Source organism: Tursiops truncatus, chromosome 11 (assembly GCF_011762595.2).
Source record: "Tursiops truncatus isolate mTurTru1 chromosome 11, mTurTru1.mat.Y, whole genome shotgun sequence".
Taxonomy (NCBI): Eukaryota; Metazoa; Chordata; class Mammalia; order Artiodactyla; family Delphinidae; genus Tursiops; species Tursiops truncatus.
In genome coordinates, this window is record NC_047044.1 from 66,870,424 (window position 1) to 66,894,831 (window position 24,408).

Below are 24,408 nucleotides of genomic sequence, written 5' to 3' on the forward strand. Positions count from 1 at the left end.
AAATACTAAAGACAGGTAGAAGGATTTGAAATTAAATCCCTTGGACTTCAGTTTTGACATAAGTTTTTAAAATGAGAGAGAGAAGCTCTGGGGATTGTGGTTTGCTCCTGTGGTACGCAGGCCTCTCGCTGTTGTGGCCTCTCCCGTTGCGGAGCACAGGCTCCGGATGCGCAGGCTCAGCGGCCATGGCTCATGGGCCCAGCCACTCCGCGGCATGTGGGATCTTCCCGGACCGGGGCACGAACCCCTGTCCCCTGTATTGGCAGGCGGACTCTCAACCACTGCGCCACCAGGGAAGTCCGCTCCTGTTGTTCTTAGAGTCGAGGCTTCTGTGAAGTGCACTGGCAGCATTACAATCAAGTCCCCCTTGTGCAGGTTTCACAAAGGCCATTTAACTCCTGGAGCTCACATCTTTGGGAAGCTATTCTCCACTGATTTGTGCTTCTACTTTAAGATGATTTTAGGGTATTGTAATAAAAGTAGCACAGTATAAGTCCTTAAGGTTGTATAGAAATCCGAATTGATTTAATGTGGACAATCTAATCTGCTGAGTTCTGTAAGGAACACTGCAGTTCCCCAAAATGGGACAGAAAAGTCAGGGCCTTAGCCATCAGAAAACCAAAATGTAGTTCCAGTCCTCCAAAAATATTTGAAAAAGTGTCTGGAAGATATGAATCAACTTGTTGAGAAAAATACTTTAGATGATTCTTCTGTAGTGTTTGGTTTCAAGGTAGCCATTCAGACGCACAGCTATGGTGAAAACGAGATGAGAGGGTGTGGGGAAGTGCTCACAGGGCACCTGGTTCCTAACAAGCAGTGGCTAAATGTTAGCTTGTGTGCTTTCTGGCATCTGAGATGGAGAGGTTAAGGGCATTCTCTGCAGTGGGTAACCTGGACTCAAATCCTGGCATAGCCATTTATCAGCTGGAAATCCTAAGCAGTGGTTCTCAACCAGGGTAAGCGTTGTCCCTCAGGGCACATTTGGCAATGTCTAGAGACATTTTAGGTTGTCACTCTTCGGGGTGGGGTTCTCCTGGAGGCCAGGGGTACTGCTAAGCATCACACAGTGCTCAGAACAGTGGATCCTCCCCAACAAAGAACTGGCTAGTCTGAAACGGGAATAGCACTGCGGTTGAGGAACCCCAACCTAGAACAAGTAACTGTCTCTCTGTAAATAAGGACACTTAGCTAATGCAAAGAAAGCACTTAGAAAAGTGCCTCGTATACTAAGCACATAGTAAATGCTAAGTCTTGTTATTCTTTAAACAATTATTTGTAGGAGGCTCACTATGGGCCAGGCACTAGCCTAGGTGCTGTGTATACAGTGGAAGTGGAAGGGAAATAGGCCCGGTCTCTACCGTCGCAGAGCTTGCTGTTTCTGGCTGCAGGGGTCACCGCAGAGGTGACCACCACTCTTTAGGGGCAGCAGCATCGATCACTGTTGGGACCACCTCATGCTCTCTGTGCCTCCCTCCTCTTTTTTTTTTTTTTTTTTAAGAAGATGTTGGGAGTAGGAGTTTATTAATTAATTAATTTATTTTTGGCTGTGTTGGGTCTTTGTTTCTGTGCCAGGGCTTTCTCTAGTTGTGGCAAGCAGGGGCCACTCTTCATCGCAGTGCGCGGGCCTCTCACTATCGCGGCCTCTCTTGTTGCGGAGCACAGGCTCCAGATGCGCAGGCTCAGTAGTTGTGGCTCACGGGCCTAGTTGCTCCGCAGCATGTGGGATCCTCCCAGACCAGGGCTCGAACCCATGTCCCCTGCATTGGCAGGCACATTCTCAACCACTGCGCCACCAGGGAAGCCTCCTCCCTCCTCTTAAAGTACAAGGTCCTTCTTCATCTCTTTGTAAAAATCTCTCTTTTAGACTTAGAAGAATCCACAAAGAGAAAAATATTAGCCCTAGCTTCCCCATCACACTCATCTGAATTTGAGCATCACAAACCTCTCACCCGATCCATGTGCAGACATTGCCAGTATCTCCAAGCGTCCTTTGTGAGGGGGGAGGTCTCTTTCATGCCAGTGGTGCTCCAATTAGAGAATGCTCTTCACCCCAGGACTGCTTCTCTTCCTTCTTTACTGGCTTTGGGTATCTTAGTCATTCTCCATCAGTGCTGGGATCCCTGAGTTTCTTCTCTCCCCTCCTTCCCTTATTCCCTCGGAGCTGCCAGGAGCATCTCAGGCTCCTGCTGTTGCTCCTGTAGCCTAATGTGGCTCAGGGATGGAGAATCTCCATTCGCTTTACAGTGCTACTTAGGGAGAAGACATTCTTAGGGTCCTAAGTGTGAAGTTTGAATGTGGTTTCACCTAGAGGCCAAGCTGTAAAGGGTGGTCTGTTTCAGCACTTTTAGGTTTGCGTAACCAGGCCTTGTATGCCAAACATTCCCAGTTCCTGAGCCAGTTCTGACCAGGACAGGGAGTTTATTGGGACCCCACCCCACTAGTGTGGGCATACAACTCATTAAAATTCACTGTGCTAATAACTGGTGCCTGCTGCTGTGCTGCTCTATGCCTGCTAAGCCGTCCCTTCTCCTTCCGCCTCACTCTGCTGGTCCAGTTCAGATAACTGGGCTTCTGCTTTGGTTTTGTCTTAGCCCTACCGTTCTCTGAGTAACACAGTATCTCTGCAAAGGCTGATCACAGAACCCTGATCTGTTCCTGACCACCCATCTAAACTCCTTCCATTTCCCACCTCCCTCCCTCCTACACGCCTTATGCTCCAGCAGTATAAACGGTATAGAGTACTGGCGGGTCCATGAAGGTACTGTGCTTCTGCATACCACGTGCTTTGCACAGATTGCTTCCTCTGCCTGAATTTCCCAACTTGAACCAAGCCAGGGTTCACGTTTACTTCTTTGACTGTTAGATATTGAACTGCCGGCTCCTTTCTTCAGGATCTAGTCTGTAGCTTGTTCAGTTATCCCATCCCTTTACCTCATCTTGGCGTCCAAATTTCTCCCTTTCCCATCGAGGTTCCAGGTGTTCTGAGTTCAGCATCCTGGACTTAAGAAACCAGAATCTATTGGATTTAAGTCAGCCATAGCATATTGTAGTAGATGGAGTCTTCTCAGGACCTAACCATCATGTAAAGTGTTGCTTCTGTGTACAACTGCATGCCAAAGTCCTAAAAACTGATCAATCAATGGTGGTTTAGAAACAGCCACATTTATAAATTGCAGATCGACCACAGCAAACATGTGTGTGAGTGTATGTATGTATGCGTGCACACACACATATATACACACACGTCTATATCTTCTGCATTTATGCTCATACTTTATGAAGCAAGAGGGAAGAATGAATAAGAATACTGAAAATAAGAATTCAGAAGAAAAACAAAATTAGAGTATATTTCTACTGAGTGAATGTGAGGTGGTACAGATAAGGGAGAGAAGCTATGCAAATGAGGAAATATGTGAATGAATCGTTAGATGTTGGTATTTAAATAGGGAATATTATTGTTGATGTTTGGTCCTAATTTCCTAAATTAGAAATGGAAATATATCTTTCACATATCTGTATGTAATTCAGAGCCATATCTAACTATGGCATTAAGGTGGAAATACCCATTTTATCTTCCAAATGCTAGAAAGAAAACAATTTTGTGGAATTGGAATATGAACTAAAGAGGAAGAAATATATGACTTGGGATAGCATTCAAACAGGAAATTCTGGGATGAAAGGAGGCAGCTTGTTTTAAGATACACTCAGACATTATGGTTTCAAAAGAATTTTAAACTCTAGCAATTTTCCTAGCCTGAACTAATAAGATAGTTGCGACTCGTACTTAGTATGGGCCATGCCTCCCAGGACCTCTGCATAAACCCGCGTTCAGGGTCAGCTGTGTTTGTCTGTGAGATTATCAGGCATTGCCTATAGCTGTACAGCAAGTTCAGGGTTGTAAACCTTGCTTCAGTGGAGAATTAAGAGGGGAGGGGAATGACATCCTTTCACAACCAAGGTGGGTACGTTGTTTTATCTTCCAGACCTTAAAAAGGAAAATTAATTCAACTCTATTCAACAGATATTTATCAAACTCCTTCTCTCTGTCTTGGACCATAATTGCTGGTAGTTAGGAATAGAAGAGAACTAAAATGTACACTCGTTGCCTTCAAGGAGATTAAAATCAGTCTTTCTGAGGATTTAAGATTGGCATATAAAGGAATTACATAAGAAACAGAGAAAGACGTAAGACAGCACAAAGTGCTACACTGAAAAATAATGAAAGTGCATAATAAACAATCAGGGCTATAGACCATCATAAGAGAAAAAGAATTGTCAAGAGGGTGGGATGTGACATGTTAAATCCTGATTGCAGTATAATTACAGGATTATTTTCATGCCTGGGTTCTCCTCTGTTTTAAAGGGTGTAAAATATAGTGAGGGAAACTATCTGTAGACCACTGTGTAGACTTTTTGCCTGAATAGTTTTTTCAAAGGAAAAAAACCAAGAACATTAATTTGTTAAGTGTTCTGAATATTCTATGTAGGTCAACTCACAACTATCCCAAAACTGATAGTGGAGCTGAGATAAGACAAGTCCAGTGCTTTCATTTGGTTCTGGAAGGTGTTTCTTGCCATTCAGTTAGAAATTATTTTCTCTGACATTCTGGAAATTTGTAACATTTCTAAGAAACTACTCAACCTGCAGTGTAATCATCTGAGGGGAATGTTTTGAACTTGTCATTAACTGAGACCTCTATTATTCCTTTTTCTAGGAACATGCTCATCTCAGAGTGCTACAAAGGATTAAGTTCTTTTCGTAAATCTAGAGTCCCTCTACAGACTTGCCAGTTTGTATTGCAAGGGGAAAGGAGAGAGCCTTTGGTCTTAATAGATAACAATATAAAACATTATTGTAAAATTTTTTGTACGTATTCTAGTTTAGTTCATTGGGGTTATCACCTATTCTACCTTTTAAATCATAAATTTTAAACTGGGTGGCAATGCAAAGGAGTATTTGAAGGCAAAATAAATCTCTAGCCTTTACTTAGCTATTTGAGCAAACAACAAACACTGTTATGAAAAGGCATAGACGTAGGTGGGGAAGTCATCAATGAACAAGACAGTTGGCCGCATATTGATTTTCTACATGGACTGTGCCAAGAAGGAGAATTACAAAATTGATCCCTGCACTTGGAAAGCCTATCACAGAATGAGAGGAGATAGGATATGCCCCCAATAAACATATCAACAGCAGTGATGAAGGCAAGGTAACAGGAATTATTTGTCTCGTTTTTGATTCTATAGCATCTAGACTTGCCCTAACTAAGCAGATCATCACATTGTTTTGGTCTTACTTTCTAGGCATAAACATAGCTAAAGATATAAAAGAATTGCTTTTTTTAAAAAAAATTATTTTATTGAAGTGTAGTTGATTTACAATGTTGTGTTAATTGTAGTCACCCGGCCTCTTCAGCTGGAATGTAGTTTCTAGCTGCACAGCCATGTGCCCAGATGAAAGTAGGGAGTTTTATTACTAAAAAGAAGGTAATTATTGCTACTGGAGGACAACAGGCAGTCTTTGCCACAGTAGACAGTTCATTGTATTGAATTATTCCTGATCTTCATTGCTGAATGCTCAGCACGTAGCAAGTGCTCAATATATATTTGTTGAATTAATGAAAGTGAGCAGGAAACTAGAGCCAATCCTTAGGCCAGGAATGAGCACTTAAAGAGAAATCCAGGTCTTGAAATGGGAGAGACATGAGCTTGGTAGGATTAGATGTAAGCCTTCTGGGAATGGATGAATCGGTAGTAGAGATTATATAGCTTCTAGTAAAGTGAAGTCCAGAGATGAGCTTAGACAGTAAGTGAATCTTCTGTGCTTTATCCAGGGATAGTACCCTCACTTAAATAGAGAATATAATTTAGAAAAACTCCCAGGAGCAGGAAAAACTCCACAAGGATTGTACGATGGGGTGAGGGGAGGGTATGAGGATGAGTGGGAGTTGGGGTAGTATCCAGTCTGCTAATGAGGAAAGTCCAGTAGCCTCCACAGTTCAAAGGCAGGCAGGCATCATTTGATGGATCTAGCATTCTGACACTTTTTAGCAGGATTCATCCATTCCTGAGGATCAGCAGAGAGAATTGGCAAGATTCCTGACTGGGCATTAGAGCCTCAACCAAGCAGATGGGGGGCGGGGCAGGGCAGGGTTTTGAGTTCTAGGCTGGGAAACTGAAGCAGCAGCTCAACTTTGTATATTGGGCCAACATAGCAGGTGTGGGAAATGATTCATTTTAGAAGCTGCACAAATTCTCAGAGCTCATTTTTTTGTTGAATATCTGAGCAGTAAGACTTAATTCTGAGCATCATTTCTAATTTTCTGGCCTCTTTATCATAACTGGTTCAGAAATGGAGGGGAGACGGATACGGGGCCTGGGGAACAAGGGCAGAGGTTGACTGACATAAGGGCTGGTGTCTGAGACTCTGGACTGAGAAACTGATTATACTATGCCCCGTGTCCTTTGGTACTTTATAATGCTATTTTCTTTCTTGCAGTGAAAAGAATAATCGTAAAATATAGCACAATTTCAATAGGGTGATAAACCATGATAATGGATATTTTGGTGTCTTGTTATTCTAAAATAATCTGATTATTGTAACTAAAGAAGGATAAAAACAGAACTCCCAAAATTGATGTCTCAGGTCAACTTGGCCTATTAGGTAGAAGATGAAATCGTGTATTTCAGCACTTCAGCTCTGCATAATTGATGGGGCACTACTTACTATCTCTTTGGCTGTTCAGCAGAGATTCTGTTAGAATCTGCTTGTGTAATTTGAGGTTGCACAATTTATAACCTTCATAATTTTATAGATGTAAAACTATCTTAGAGATACCTATTCTTTATTCTTGTCAATTAAGAGGTTCAATTGAATGTTGATGATATATAATGAAAATCTCACCTTGATTCTCTATGTTTTCTTCCTTCTTTTTACACTAATAAATCTACTAAGCTAAGACAAACACTAACATGCATGTGGATAAAATGATAGCCAGCTTTGTGAATGCACATATTTGTTTTCTCTCTTACCCTTCTCAGGGACTGTATGAATATTTGATCAGACCTCAAAGAAAATAAAGGAGTGACTTATGATTCACTTTTCACTTAAAAAACTAATTTATATATATTTCTTTCGAATTTCTAGTTACTCGCTTAATAGATGAACATTTTACAAAGAGTAATTATATGTGTATTTAAGGTATAGCTAGGTACTGTATATGGGATAGTTTACAAGAGAAAAGAAAGATTACATAATTGATGAATTTGTACACTTCACTATTAAGATGAGTAGTTTAGTTTAAGCAATACCTCATCCATTATAACTGTATCAGCATAGGAAGATGCAGTTGAGCCTTTTCCTCTACTATTAATGGTAGGACTAGAAAAAACTCAAGTTTTTTTTAAAGAAATTCAAACATTTATTCAAGTTTTCAGTGGCTTTAGTCAAGGCAAAAGCATGTTTTGTAAATTATGGCAGTCCATGAATTTAGTTTTCCTTATGTATTTAAGACATTGGCTCATGATATTAGCCAACACATTGTATACAGTTTAGGTTCAGTTGGATATAATATTGGACTACTTTAAATAAAGGTCTAGCAAATTACTAATTCTCAAATCTGCTACATATGTTCAAATGAGGTTGTTGAGACTGCTATCCATAAATAGTGAGGCAGGATCAACAGAGGAATGCAGCCAGTCTATTGAAGTTGTGAATGACGTTGTCATTATCATCATCATCATCACTGGCATTGGCATTGTCATCGATCATCATATTCCCTTTTATTTGCTTAGTATTTATGCCTACTTGATCTTCTTGAGCAGTATTGCAGTTGAGAGAAGAGATGATAAAGAGGAATACTGTTTCAGCTCCTTTACCTTCTTGCTGGTAACAAAAGAGCTGCTAATTTCACTGGTGAATTTCTGAGGGACAGCTAAACACTAGCTAAAAGCATTAATCTGATTATAAACTCAAGTACCAATTTTAATTTTAATCTACAATGAGGATTATAATAATGAATGAAATCAGGATACTCATACCGTTTGATCACTACTGCTGTGTCCGAAGGAAAATGTACCTTGGAAGCCAATTATTATGAGAAAGTTGTTTGTTACCATGGAATAAAAACAAGCAAAGTGGAATAACTTTAATATCTTATGTCTGTTATGTATATAATTTTAATACTTTAATTTTAAGCTTCAAAGTATAGAGGTGTTTTATTACTTGTAGTCCCCCCTGCACCCTGACTACATTTTGTTCTACTTTACTGGTGAAAATTCCAATGATTTATTTAAAGTCAATTAGTTAGTTGCTAAATCCAGGAGTAGAATCTGCTATTTGTTTTTGTTTCTTTGACTAGTTAGTGGATGCTTTTGTTCCTGATTATATTCACTTATGTATGTATATTTTTATGTTGTTAGATATTCACAACATTAAGCCAACAAACATTTTTTGTAAATAATACATGAAGGTACATATGTTTATTATGCATTGAATTAAATTATAATTAGCTGTAGATTTGAAAGAAACTTTTGAGATTGTTTTGAGGTTAAATGAAGGGATATTTCCAAGTTGACATCCCAAGAGTATGTCCTTGAACTCCCTGAACCTAGGAATGTAAAGGGCATATAGATGTCTAAAGGGTGAGGATGTGACATCCTTAGATGTGAGTTTGCTGACGAAAAAAAGTTGTGGATTACTCATACATTTTGCCCAGTAACTTTTTGAGGAGAATTATTTAAAATTGTCTTTTTAAAAAGCTTTTTGTTTTAAAATTTAGTATTGTTTACATCTCAATAGTTTCAAGTAGCAACTGAGAGATTATGTGATATGAATAGTTTTGTAGATCTGAAAAACCTAAATTGATCCAAAGATCAAGAAAAATGTATTTATTTATCTTCAGAATATATTTTTTATAAAAGTTAACTAAAAATGAGGGTTTATCTACTGTCTATAGAGTATGCATCGTGCTCCTGTAATAACAGGAAGCACCTTGGCCTGGGTTGGGATCCAGGATCTGCCACTTGAATTTGGTAGGTTCATTCCTACATCCTCTCATAATTGCGTTGGGTAGTGCTATTGGAGGAGGTCATTGAGAGGACATGACCGCCAGTTGACCCACAAGCGGGAGGCGGCAATCAGAGGCTCCTCACCCGCTCCCATCCTTGAAATGTACATTCCAGTGTTCCCACAGTCAGAGCTCTTTTCAAGGAAGCAACTGCCTTGAGAAAGAAATGTGTTGTTGAGACCATCTGGATGGCATAGGTGACAGAACCCAGTTAAGGCTTCTATATAAACTTTTAAAATTCTGGTAGGCGAGTGCAGAGCTGTACTTGTCTTGCCACCGCCCAAGACAAGCCTGGGTGTAAGTTCCTTTGTTTGTTAAACCTGCCACCTACCAATCCGGAGCCATCTGCCTCTTCCTGTGGTCTCTCCTTGCCCTTCGTGTACCTGCTCAGTTTCAGATTTCACTCAGGAAGCTCCCGTTGAACCAACAAGTTCCTAAAAGAGTAAGTTGATGGAAATCAGGTCTGATTTTGAGCCACTTACAGAGATAATCACAAATGTCTTGGTTTCTCTGTGCCTCTCTTTCCTCATCTGTAATTTCTATTACTGTGGAGCTGATAATCTCATTTATTCAAAGTTGCTGTAGACTTAAATGAGATTGTTGATGTTTAAGGACTTTGCAAGCTGTATATATTGTGTTAATCAAATTTTAATGGCTTTTAAAATTGTTATTATTTTGCCTTTAAAGTTTTGCACTGTAAAGGCATGGATATATTGAAAGAGTAAGAGCAATGAACAACAACTATTGATATAATAATAGTTCTAATTTCATATATTTCTAACCTGAATTTAGAAGACAACAACCTTTCATAGTTAGAGACTGAACAAAAGGGTAATTTGGTGAGTTTTGGAACATTCTAAGTCAACCACTCTATGCCTGAGATTAGACCGTTTTTATAATTGAATCTGCACATGGTATTTTTATTAGTCTGCTTATGTGGCGGGAAATCAGTTTAGGTTTCTACACACTGCAGACAGGATAGACACCTGTCAGGGGCCAGAGACTCATTTGATTCATGATGGCAATTGTAGTGATGCAGTTAAAGTGCAAAAGAAGAAAAGAATTCTTACCGATTGCTTTGTTATTGGGAGATGGACAGACCCCTTCTCTTTACTGTTACTACTAATGCACTAAACATACTTAAAGAAGCTCTAGTCTGATTCTTTTTCAGTAAACATGCATATTTGCTGCCACGATACACTTGCATTAAGCTACAGTCTATTTTGTATAGAAAGAAACCAGTTTCTGTCTCTCCATCTCACCCTCTCTCTCCTCTCTCCCCCTAACTATGTGTGTGGAGGATACACTGCATCCAAACATGAACTCATCACTCCATCCTGGTTGTCCCATGACTAAAAATGAATATTTTGATGTAATTGCTTCTGACCTGCTTCATTATTTATTAATAACTGCTTGAAAATGCCACACGTTGTGTTCTTAGTGGGATTTTTAGGCTTCTGCACGCAATAAAAATGGAAAACTTGGAAAAAAAGTTTTATTTTAAACTCAAGCAGTTCTCCAATTAAAAAGACCTAATACAGCATGGGCATGCTGGTAAGTTCTTCTGTAAGGCTTCCTATAGCATTTAAAGGCCCCTTTTCTCAGCCTGTTTTGCTCTGAAGAGGCAGTTCAAATGATGGTCGTCAGCCCTTCTTTGAAAAGACATTCAGCTTACTTTGACTTTTGTCCATCAAAGAATGATCATTCACAGTTCTCTAGAAACAGGGGGTGGTAGGCAGAATTTATCTTAAGAATAATTTCATTGCCAGAAACTTCTATGTTAATTTTCATATGTGAGAACTGGTATTTTGTGGCTGAGTTTGAGACACTTAGAATGAAAGTAAGCTCAGAAAATCACCACAAGGGTATAATGGCTCTTGGTAGTTTTAGTGGGTTCCACAGTCTCATTGCTTGTGAGAGTAATAATAATATGTATCATAATTCTAAAAGCCAACACGTGGTGTTGCTACATGGCAGGCACAGCTAGTCATCTGCATAGCTGGCCTTGGAAACTTATTTTTCTGGGGTGAGAATTTGTTCTCATAACCATCTATTTTTTATGTGTGGTTCCTAACAGGAGACCTTGTTGAGAAATTGCTTAATACATACCTGAATTTAATTATGAATTCTGAAAACTGAAATGATAACAAAAATAAAGTAAAATTATTCTTCCGTGGTGGTTTCTTTGACTTGACTTTCTGGTGAGGACTAGAGTTGGATCTTAGAGTAATAATCACAGGAACTCAGAAGTCTCTCTGAACGGTATATCATCTTTGAGATGAAAATAGAAGGCAGGAGTGCTAATTTTACAAAGTGGGAAACAGAAATGCAAATGGGGAAAGTGACCTTTCTTAAAATCACTACTAAGCGAGTCACTTAAGGAACTAAAAATGTTATGTTATATAATTACTTCTTTCTGGATGATTTTCTATGTTGATGCTCCCGAATTTGCCTTTCTGTGTGTGAGTGGCAGTTAAGCATGGGTGAGGATGCCACATCCAGGAGGCAGGGCAATTTAGTGGAAGGAATGCTGGACCCGAAACTGTCATCCCCATTATACCTCTAGCATGCCTGGTGCCTTTGGGTGAATCACAGAATTGTAATAGTTGTCCTTGTTAAGCGTTGTGAGAATAAAATGGAATGTGGGTTCACAGGGGAAAATACATTATTTATACATTTTTGAAGGATGGTGCTAGACGTGCAGCATTGTATCGTACACGTGTAAAGTTATATATGTTGTCCCTGCTGTGCGACAGATTTAGTGTTTTTATGGTCCATCCTTTTATCCTCTTCTCATTCCTGTGATTCCTATGATTTACTCAGGCATGCCTATGACTTTAGATACTGTATTCTGATGACCTCTACATTTATACTGCTGACCTTGACCTCTCTCTTGAGATCAGATTCTGTAGTGCCAGCCTCCCACCGGATATGTCCACATGCACGTTCCCGAACACCTCAGAACGACCGTTTCTAAAACTGAAATCCCATTTGGGTACCATCATGCTCCTACTGCATTTGCCTTTCATTCTGTCTCTCAAGCTAGAAACTTTGGATTCAATTTTCTCCTGTTTCTCCTGTTTTTGCCTTTTGCATGTGTTTTATCAGTGACCAAATTCTTTAGATTCTGCTTTCTAAAAATCTCTTGAATTCTATAATAATAAAATGATTATACTCCCTAATTTTTTTGAGCTACTCACAGAGTTCAGGCTCCCATCAAATCCTTCCCGGACGCAGGCATAATAAATTTTTGAAAAACATGTTTTTAAGGGGGAACAATAGATTTAAATATCATTAAGGTGAGGTAAGGATTGGTGGGAGATGGTGTTCTGTTGACAGAAAGCTGAAAATTAGTATACTTCCTAGAGGTGCTCTCTCTGCCTCATTCAGTAATTTATCTTCACCTGGGGATTATAGATTCATGCAAGACCCAGTTTTTAAACCGCTATACAAGTGAACTTGGTTAATCGGGATGGAAAGAAAAGAATTTCATTTTTCCTGTCCCTAAAGCATAGGCTGAATGGAGCTTCTGTAGGACATGTTTGGTATTGGAGGGTCCCTTCTTCCTGCAAGTCACTCTAACCACCACAGAGGGAGCAAAACAGGAAGGTAATGGGCTGGGAGGAGAGCCTGGACAGGGTGAGAGAGCGTGTCCTGAATTGTGACCCTGCGTAAGTGAATAGGTTTAAGTATAAGCTGTATGGAGACCCTCTGGGACAACACTTACCACCCTGGCGGGATAGAGGATGGTTCTGCCCTGCAGGTCTCCTTAAGCACTTCCTTAAGCATCTTAACGCAGGTATCCACCTGGGGTTCACTTGGCCCTTCTCACATCAACATGCCTGACAGGCAGTGAAAGAACCAGTAAGTAGTTCTGTATCACGATTCCCGGTGAAAGCCAAAAACATCAATTTGATTTAGAAAAGGTAGTTTAGGGATGTCAAAATGTGATTTTTAAAATATGTGAAATTTAACAAAAGTCAATAATCACCTGAATTGCCATTTTCTCAAGAGTTTTCCCAACGTTCAAATTTTTTTCTTTCTTCAAATATTCCACATGGCTACCAGAGAAATTTTTCCAAAATGCAGATTGACAAAGCTTTAAAAAAAATGGTTTCCCTTCAACTACACTTGCCTTCCTCATGTTTTCAACCGTGGTGGTTTACATTTTTACCAACAATACTCAAATGTAATCCATTTTTTAGGTCCTTCTTCCTTTCATCATAAGGTCAGTCTTCACATGTAATTTCATCTGAAGACAAAACAGATAAAACCCCACACAAATAATATAGCCTTTCAACCCTTCTCACAAATCTGACTCCAGAAGCAGTGGAGAATAATATAGAGATTTAGTGAAGGTTTTCTTCGCGTACCAAATGACAAAGCTTTCTAAAACTCCTCTTCAAGCATCTCTTCTTTAAAGTTCCACCTTGTCAGGCAGCTGGCACCCTTTTCTCAATTTCTTTTCTCTCACTATAAGAGCTCAAGCTCGCTGGGCTACACCTTCCCATCTCTCTGTGGCTCTGATCACCATTCCTGTATTTAATGTAGTCCTTCCTCAGTTTCCTTCATTTATGTCCCCATCTATCACCCTGTTCAGCAAGACAAAGGTTTCTGCTCAAGCTCTACCTGCCTGAAAAGGGTCGGAGCGACGCAGGGCCGGGAGGGGGAGTGTGATATTTGTAATTCAATTTTAATTTGTTCTTATCTAGCGAATTGAAACGAAGTCATGAAGTTTGTGAATGATTCACCTGTATATAAATTGGAGTGGATTAAAAGTTAACACTAGATGAATCCTTCTCACAGAGTCTCATTTTCTGTGCCTCCTTGGGGAGCAGACGGTTTTGGATCTCAGAGGGATTGGATGGCATCTCTGCAAAGCCTGTCTTCTCTCTAGTGGAATCCAGGGAGAAACTATTACATTTACCATGGCTGAAATTGTGGATTATTATTACGCTTTTGAACTGTGACTATTGACTAGAACTGAGGAAATTTGTTTTTGGAAACTAGGAAGTTTCTTTTTCCTAAAACCTGGAACCAATATCCTGGGACTGACTTCATTGCCCTGGATTAGGTGCCTGTTTCTGAATCAATTACTGTGGACAGGAATAGGCGACGCTCTGATTGGGTACTTTTAGCACAGAGGAAGCCATGGGTTAAGAGTGGGGAGGGATCATTTTTCAGTGGTAGATAAGAGTTACTATTATTTATTTTTTAATTTTTTATCTAGAGAGTAAATTGAGCATGGTGACAGAAACAAGTGTCTATTACATTGGCACACAAAGCCCTGCCTCTCCTCTTCAGCTTTCCTACCCAGCCCCATCCTGCAATGGCTGCTACTTGCTGTTTCAGCCATGTCATGCCCTATCACGTCTCTTTGCTTTTTCATAAGCTGTTTCTATGACTGGAATGCGTTTCCCTCTCTTCTCTACCTGGTGAACTCCTGAGCAAATGCCTTCTGTTTTGAGATCCTGCCCTCCAGATCATGTTGGCTACTTTCCCTCTGTGGTCCAACACCACTTTGTACTTCCCTGTATGACAGCGTTTCTTTTGTTTTATTGGGATTATTTGTCCCCTCCTCCATTTTATGGGTATCTTGAGGGCTTCTCCATGTCTATGCATCCCCAGTGATGGACACAGACCAGGTGATTACAATTTTATTCCATAAATTTGTGTGGCTGGAAAGGTGGGGAACTTTAGATTAATCTCATAATCTCTGTTTCATCAAGGTTGTGGTTCTCAACCTGATTTCTGCTGCACTGTTCCAAAGGGAATGCTTGGAAATGTGTGGGAGAACTTTGGGTTGTCACAGTGACTAGGACTGAGTGCCACTGGCATTCATTGGGCCAGGACCAGGGGTGCTAAATGTTCTGTAGTGCATAGGATAGTCTTCCACAGGAAGGGTTATTCTCTCCAAATGCCAGTAGCTTCCCCATTGAGAACTCCTTATCTAGTCTATCTAGTCTAAAGCACAGAAAAGAGGAGAACGATTTGATAGCTACGGAAACTGTGTTTCTGGCTCCCATCAACCCTCTGCACACACTGAATAGGAGAGCGTTATGCTCTGTGAGCGGACGGCTTGAATGATAGGTTTTTCCTGTCCACTAAATCCATTTCTACCCCTGGCTATTTCTCCCATGTCCTCTGGGTCCTGAGGTTGGAGTGCACGACTAAACCACAGGAAAGTGCAGGATAAAAATCTGCTCTCCTACTCAAATCTCTCTTGTCTAGGTGTTCTCTAAGCCTGGGGAGAGGGATGTGGGAATTGAGTTCTGTGCATTTCTTTCAAAAATACGGCACGATAATTTGATCTTAATGTTTCATCCACTGCACAGAAGGCTGAGAGTGACTAATTTCAATGATCTTTTAAAAAATCTATTTATAGCAAGCCTTCTGGCTACAGATATCAGTGTGGAAGGTGGCACATTGATTTAAATACAGTTTTCTGTCACGAGGTGTCAGAAAAGCTAAATGGCTCTATCATGGTTTTTTAGGTCCTTTTCTCGGAAGGACATCCTTTTGTTCAATGTTGACACTGACGTGGCTGTGGTATCCAGGATTTAGGAAGAGTGTGAGGAGAAAACTTGGGAGCTCAGTTTTTCAAACAGGGCTCTTTGATTCTTCACCTCAAAGACATTTTTGAAAAAAGATCTCTGAAACACAAGCTCAGTCATTCATGTGATTTACTGTCCTGTGTTATGTGTAGCAAAAAGTCTTTTTGAACCAATTTACCAGGAGAGTCTGGAGCTCAGTATTTATCAGCAGTTGCTTGATAATGTTTTCTGAAAGACGTTGCCTGTAAAGAATGCTTTATAAAGCCAAGTTCTAGTCTATTTACTGTATGTTTCTTTTTTTAGATACTCCCAGAAGTATAAAAGCATCCACTGCTATAGCTGAACAGTTTTTTCAGAAGCTGAGAAATAAGCATGAATTTACTGTTCTGGTGACCCTAAAACAGACCCATTTAAATTCCGGAGTGATTTTCTCCATTCACCACTTGGATCACAGGTACGTGCGGCTGCTAGAGTTTCCTGTGTTTTCATTATAGATGGTGAAATTAACACATTAAAGAGAAGTAAACAAAAGCAAGATATTCATGATTGGTTTAAAACAGCAAGAATAATTTTGCTACTTTATGCAAAATCAGAAACACAAGTAATTGAGATCAGCCTAAAAGCAGAAGGAGCTATTGCTTTTGATGTTGCTAAGAGCGAAGGGAAGTCACCATTCCTAAAACCCATTTATTAATTACTAACTTCCTCATGAGTTATCTTCCTCAATGTTAAAGTCAAACATACTTCCTCTTAATTGGTGAACACTTAGCCGCAAAAATACCATATTCTGTTTCTTTAAGATATTGCCTGGGTTTAGAGTTTAATAGTCTTATAATTTTAATCACAGACAGATAAATTCTTTTTCAGCGCACTTCTTAGACTGTGGCAGTTACAGCTGTATTTTTGGATGTGTGTTGAATCAAAATACTGTCTAGTATTTCTTAGCTCCTCGCACGCATAGAAGCATGATTAGGAGAGCTGGTGGGAGTAGTGAGGAAGAGGGGAGAGGGGGAAGAAGAAATTCATTCATAACACTTAGCATATACATAAATTGCTACTAAATAACATCAAACAGCTTAAAGTGATTCCTTCCTGAAAGAATAACCACAGTTCTGACAATGAAAATTCTTTTGTGTTCATATTTTGAATGCCCACTTCGTGACTATCTGGGGACGTTGGGCAAGTCATATAACCTCTCTGTGCCTCAATTTCCTCATCTGTAATAGGAGGATAGAAATAGTACCTCCTTCATAGGTAGTTGTGAGGATCAAAGAGTTCATATATGTAAAGTGTTTTACATATATAATGGATTTAATAATCCTGTTCAGATGTGGGCAGAAACCTCTTTTCTTGGGGCAGCCTGGGACTTGGCAAATCTTTGCTAAATACTAAAGGGCAAACAGAAGCAAATATATGTGGAGAACAAAATATAGAAAATTGACACAGAGAGTAGGGTTCCTGATCACATTCTACCTGGATTACTCTCAGGGATTTAAGACCCCATCTAATTCTATCGTTAGTCCCAAAGGATTGGCATAACTTCCCAGGCCCCTCACTTGGATTTCTCTCCTCCCAGGTTTTGGCCTGTTTTTGAAAGCAGGGTGCCATCCTAACATTCACCAGGTAATTGGCTTGGGCTCCTTAAGACTGAGCAACAGCGCTTCCCTGGTGGTGCAGTGGTTGGGGGTCCACCTGCCGATACAGGGGACGCGGGTTCGTGCCCCGATCCGGGAGGATCCCACATGCCGCGGAGCGGTTGGACCCGTGGGCCATGGCCGCTGAGCCTGCACGTCTGGAGCCTGTGCTCCGCAACGGGAGAGGCCACAACAGTGAGAGGCCCGCGTACCGCAAAAAAAAAAAAAAAAAAAGACTGAGCAAGAAAGGGAGAGGTCCATGTCCAAGGGTTCACCAGGGCTCTTCGCCTTGGTATGTTCCTGGTCCTCGTCTTCAGGTGATTGACATCAGGGGAGCTCCTCATTTGTAACGCTGCGACCCTGCTCTTCTCCAGTGGGCTTTAGGCAACATGATTCACATACAGCGAAAGATATTGTTCCTTCACAGAGCAGCCTGATTTATTGCTGATTATTTCTGTTTGCTAAGAAAACTTCCCCTGTATTTTGGGCAAGAGATTTTTCTAAGCCCTGTGGCTTCTTACTACCCCATTTGTAGAGACATGGAACTCGCCTAACCTTCTTCCAGATGACATCCCTCACGACCATCCCATCCAGATGGTCAATGTTTTGTTGGTCCCTAGAGTTGAATACATTAACTCTACAAATGTTTGACCAGCATGCATTTCTTATAATCTATGCACTTTCCAACTGATACATATTAAAATAGTTTGAAAATTTTTTTTAGCACCTTAGACATAGTAAGGATATGGACTACCGAAATACCCAACTTTTATCAGATAGGTCTTTGAAGGAAGATTTGCTGTCAGACAGATCCTATCTTACTGTTCCTATGAAGTAGATTTGTTAAAGTTGTGTGTAGGGCTTTATATTGACTTATTTCAATTAAAAATAATATATATTTTTTTCAAATTAGCATAGCAACATATTTTCATTGTAGAAAATGTGGACAACTGACAGGTGTAATAAAGAAATAGGAAAAGTCATACGAATCATATCACCAGAAGAAGACTGATATTGAAATTCTGTCATATTTTAATCCAGTTTTTTGTCTGTGTCGGTGTGTGTTCTTACTTTTGGATACTGAACTCTTTCCTTTTTTAACTTTGATAAACAACACCGTGATGGACATATTTATACATAAATCTTTGTGCTCAGCTCTCATGCTTTCCGATTATTCTTGTTAAATTGATTATTAATTCTTCATTCTTCCTTTGTATCATCTGCAAATTTGATAACATTTACCTAAACAAATACCATATTTGAGATATAGGATATTTTTCTATGATATTTAAAATCATATCTATTTGGAAGGCACTTTTCATTTGCTTGGGAAGCCAACAATTATTAAAGGCTTACCGTGTGCTAGGCACAGTGCTCAGTGCATTCCATGGGTTAGTTCCTTTTACGTCAATATTAGATAGTGGTTCAGAGTGCAGATCTGGAGAAGGACTGCGTGCATTCCAGTCATAGCTCTGGCTATGTGACCTTGGGTACTGGCTTTGTGACCTTGGGTAAATCACTTACCTCTTCTGAACCTCAGGTTCCTCATCTGTAAATCCGTATAAAGTGCTTGATGATACTAGAGAAAAAAATTCACTAAAGCCCCATCATATTGCAAGGTCGTTATTCTCATTACCATTTTACAGATAAGAAAAACAAGTTTTAGAGAGGTTAAGTTGTTAAAGGCTCCCAAGAGTAAATGCGGGTAGGGTTTAAACTCAGGTAGTATGATTATAGAGCTGGTCTCCTGCACCTCTGTGCTGTGCCTTCTCTCAGTGTCTGAAGTTGTTAGACTAGCTTCTCTTCTGCCTGTTTTTTCACAGTATCACTTATCTAGATGGTGACAGAGTCGGCACCCAAACCCACTTCTGATTTTTTTTATTCCAGTTTTATTGAGATATATCAATAATTGACACGCAGCACTGTATAAGTTTAAGGTGTACAGCATAGTAATTTGACTTACATACATCATGAACTGGTTATCACAGTAAGTTTAGTGAACACCCATCATCACATATAGATACAACATCAAAGAAATAGAAAAATAATTTTCCTTCTTCTGAGAACTCTTAGGACTTACTCTCTTAACAACTTTCATGTATAACACACAGCAGAGTTAATTATATTTACCAGGTTGTACATTGCATCCCTAGTACTTATTTATCTTATAACTGGAAGTTTGTACCTTTTGAGTGCCTTCATCCAATGCCCTCTTCCTCCATCACCCGCCTCTGGGAACCACACATCTGATTTTTTTTCTGTGAGTTTGTTTGTTTGTTTTTGAAGCATAATTGACCTACAACACTATTAGTTCCTGTTACGCAGCGTATTTCTATATATTTCAAAATGATCACCACAATAAGTTAAGATGGCACCATACACACACACATACGTAGTTATTGACTATCTTCCCCACACTGTACATTTCAAACCTGTGACTCGTTTATTTTATAACTGGAAGTCTGTACCTCTGAGTCTCCCTCACTTATTTCTCTCCTCGCCCCAAACCCTCTCTCCTGTGGCCATCACCTGTTTGTCTCTGTATCTGTAACTCTCTTTCTGTTTTGTTATGTTTGTTCATTTGTTTTGGTTTTTAGGTTCCACATATGAGTGAAATCATACAGTATTTGTCTTTTTCTGTCTGACTTATTTTACACTCAGCATAATTCTGATTCCCGAGTCCGGTATTTTTATGCATCCACTGTGATATCTCCTAACCTCCCATCACCCTCTCAGACCTTGTGCTTTGGTTTGTATTGTTTTTTTTCCTGTTGTTGTTGCTGAAGATATCTTTCTTTCCTTAGTCTTATTCTCAGCCATCTCTTTAGTGTCATCATTTCCTGAACACTTATTTATTCTCTGCTTATTTTCACAAAAAATTAAGGAGGTTTATAGAGATATCTACAGGACAATAAGACAAAAATAAAATGAAATATGCAAACCAAGGCAAAGAAGAAATAGACAACCACTTAGATGATAAGGGAATGCAACTATTCTTGGTTCTGAGACCAGAGACTTATTTCTCCTATGACCTTTTATGGTAAAATATAGTGAGTGCCTTTAGAGGAACAAGTTCAGAGGACCTCGTGTCAGCTGGTGACGTCAAGCCACTGCGCGCTTCAGAAAAAGCAAATCTATAATGATGCCAGTAACGTGCATCTAGGTGTAAAGGTGTTTGAAGTTGTACTGTCTTCGAGGCCCTTGGTAGTGTGCACAAAAGTTCTGTGCAACCAAGTTTTACTGCTCAGAATGCCAATAGTACCTCCTATGTGAAATCCTGATAAAATACCATGTCTTCTAGGCAATATTCCATACCAGTTGCTTTTCCCAGTGTCTTGAGAATAATACTGAATTCAAGTTAGACTTCTCTGATAAATACCCAAATTGCAGCTATTCTTTGTTGACAGTTAAATGAAAGTTGTGTTGAACCTCAGCAGCAATTGAGTTGTAGGAAATACTGACATTTTATTATGAAAATTGAGGAACCAAATAAGGCCATGCCTGAACAGAAGGTACCCACATCCTCCTGTGGTGGCTGAAGTAGGCAGTTCCCAAGGGCAGGGCCAGGCTTTTTCTGGGTAAGTAGTGTGGATTCTACTCTCACGTAATGATGGATGGATCCTCTAGAATGTGGAAATTTTAACTATGCTACAAATTTCAAACATTACATATAAGATTAATGCTGATAGTGAATTTTACAAATTAGGAAAATCACAAAGAGGGAAGCAAAAATCATCTGTAATTTTATCCCCCTGGGGATAGTGTCTACTAATACTTTCAGTTATAAATGTCTACTTAAAATGTATAGGTATACTATTTTTTTAAAAAATTAAATCACACTTACATATTTTATAACTTTTTATAATTTAGCAAAATTTTTTGAGGATTTTCCTATGCCAGTAAATATTCATTTATAATCTGTTCATTAATGACCAAAGAGTATTCCATTACTGGGTGCAAATTAAATCAGGGAAATCAGATTCTCACAAAATTTTAATTTTGTCATTAAAAATGCCAAACTATCCAAAAAATGTCAAATTTTGATCAGTAGAACTATCTGACATATCCATTAAGATGACTAGCTTGCAAAATATGGTCCTGGATAAGTGAATACATTTATGTGCTTCAAAGGATTGTTAGCTGTAAACCAGTTAAATGTTGAAAAATGCTCATCAAAAGAAACAGGTGATCTGTCATCCTTTAACTGGCAGTGATTAGATGTGGATCCAGCCTTCCGTCAGGTCTGTCTGAGTTCACAGAAGAGCTCTTCCTCATGAGGAAAGAAGCTCATTTCCTAGTTGCTTTTGGGAGTGGGTGGGGTGAGGTTGTGGTGCTCCACTGACCACAGGTTCTTGCCTGCTTGGTAGAAGGCAAGAAGTTGAGTTATTCATAACCCCGTGAGTTAGGCTTTGTGAGTTTGACCACAGAGTGCCTGCTGCAGAGCAAGCACTAAATAAACATTAATGTTATTACTAGAGATGATGTGAAGCGGCTTCCCTGCTTCTCGTTTCAGTCCCTGACTTCACTCTTATCTCCCTGCGGGTTGACGGCAGTGAGCTATCCTGAGATATCTGGCTATTGCGCATCTTGCTCTGACTCCAAATGAAGTAGGGAGAGGTCAGTGAGAAATAGAGGCTGCGGGGAATGTCAGCTCCGGCACTGGCAGAGATGGAGAAAAGTGGTATCATTCAGTAGGAGTATAAATGCCAGGCACAGTGGCCAGTCTGCTCATCACCTCTGTGTAGATCCCTTTCTTTCTGCTCATCCAAGTCCTGTTCACACTTCAGAACTTCACTCACAGCTCCGTGAAGCTTTTACTGACCTTCCCAGTTTACATGAATTTCTTTCTCCAGGTTTTTAAATCTGGGCCACTCCTTGTGGCATTCTAACATATAACATCTTGTTGTTTCAATGTTTCACATATATATATATGTATTCATTGCATATGAGATGGCAAAAAGTATCATTTGCTGCCTTTGATCACAATTTATATTTTAAAAATCTAAATCTATTTGGTAACAAATATTTACTGAAGATTTAAAAAATTTAAATTGTAATTGTAATTAAAAAAAATTGGTAATACATCCCATGGTTCAAAATTTAAAAGGCACAATAAGATATAGAGAAAAAGTTTACCTTCATCCCTCCCCGGCCACCTGATTTCTGTCCCTGGGGGCAACCACTATTATCATTAAAGACATTTTGAAAGTAAGAAAAGTTAAAAGAAGAAAATGTTTCTCAGCCAGTCAGTGGTGTGCTGGAGCAGGCTTATACTGGCTGATAAGAATTGAAACTTTGTGAGCTGGCTGACATCACTGTTGTAGCTTGAAGTAGACTATGGAAATAAGCAAGTGCTACAGAGTAGAGCTCTTTTTAAAAAATGTGTTTTTGTTGATAAATATTCTGTTTTTAATGAGTCTACTTTTTTCATATTTCTTTTCTTCTATCTTCCCTAAACAAACGGATAAATGAACCAATATCTTAGAATTATTTCTGTAGAAAACAGAGAGCCAAATGTTAAACATTTATCAGCGCCATGCCTGCAGTGGTTGTAGACAACCACCATAAGACTCCAGGATGTAGCTTTCTAATCCTTTTCCCAGGAGTACTTGTGTGTTTGCCTGAAATTTTATGTAGCTGACAACAATTTTTGATTAGATTTTTTCTTTTGCTGTAAAGGATTGTGCATTAAACTTGCACACTCGATTTTACCTGCCATGCTGTCATACAAAGTTAGATGCTAAATAAATATTTGGTGGATGAAAAAATGAGTGGAAGATCGAGCGAAAGATCATCACGAGTACACCAGGAATCACAAATGACATCACAGAGTTTTCTCCAGGCTAGGGTAAAGGATCTGGAGAATGTTCAAATTTGCTCTATTGATGCAGGGTGCCTTATCTCTCCTGAAATGCCATTAGCTCTAGGCGTGAGGATTTCACTAACTGGTAGACGCTGCTTCCAAATGACTGCAAGTCAAGTTCTTAGAGCATAAGAACTTAGACACCTGTAATGAGCTATGTAGCAACATCTCAGCCACTGTGTGAAAGCTGGAAACCTAATCACACAACTTTGTTGGTTTGGACATATGAGACTAATGGACGCGCTCTGGGTCTTGGGGTGTCTGAAGTGAGCTAAGAGCAAGATGGAAGTGGGAAAGGCAGACATCACAGTATCTTGGGACTGGAAGTGTGCTTAAGTCACATCTTGGTACTGAAACACAGCTTCAAACAAAGTGACATCATTATGAAGCTACTGGGAACCTTATAAGCAGTGCCCTGGTGTGCCGTGAACAGTCTCATTTGGCCTCCAAACCTGAGATGCTGGTTTCCAGTGATGTTTTTCAAGTAGGGGCTGCTGTTAAAAATTGGACCACAAACTTCATGTGAGCACAGTGTAAAAAGATTGTTGGCTCTTTTGGCATTTCTGTGTATGTTTAGCCAACATCAGTATTACCTAAAAACAACAGACAATAATATATAGTACTCTATGTATGAAAGAATTAAGACACTTAGGCAGATCAAAGGCGTTTTCTCATCATTACAGTTTTCTGGCTATTGTGTTTTGAAAGGAAAAAAAAAAGACTAGAGAAGTAATTCTAAGATATTATTCACTTATCTATTTGTACAAGAAATATAGAGGAGAAATATGAAAACAGTAAAGGCTAATTGAAAAGTAAAAGTATATTTGTAAGTAAAAATGGATGAGAAAATTTCCCCGAATTCCAAAAGGACTCTGTTCTCTTTTTCCATGTTTTGCAAAACTGCATTTTCTTCACGATAAGTAAAATCCTTTTGCTGTCCCTTGATGTAGCTTTGGTACAGTCCCCTAGATTACATTCTGTGGTTTAAAATTTCCTTTATGAGAAATTTATGGTCTACTCTATAGAATAGAAAATTTGGCATGATTTTGGGCAATTTGGGGGAAGTAAGAAAAAAATTCATCTGTCCTTGATGCTACCTAACTTTTTTCTTTGGATGTTGAAGAATTTGTGACAATGAATGAGAGATTATCTCAGCACAATATTTGACTCTGCAATGAATACTGATACATAGGCATTAATACAAATACTGTTGATTAGTTTACTATTGATCTTTTAATTGGAGATCTGGAAAGGGGACGATGATACATCTGTATTTAACTTTCCATCTT

General features: G+C 39.4%; 1 protein-coding gene across 1 annotated transcript in view; it reads left to right on the forward strand.

Moving 5' to 3' along the window:
• NELL2 (neural EGFL like 2) overlaps positions 1-24,408 on the forward strand; it is a 375,472-nt gene that overhangs the window by 33,562 nt on the left and 317,502 nt on the right. The window contains exon 4 of the mRNA XM_019934581.3: positions 15,926-16,076. Coding sequence (XP_019790140.1) covers positions 15,926-16,076 — 151 coding nt within the window. The remainder of the gene's footprint in view (positions 1-15,925; positions 16,077-24,408) is intronic.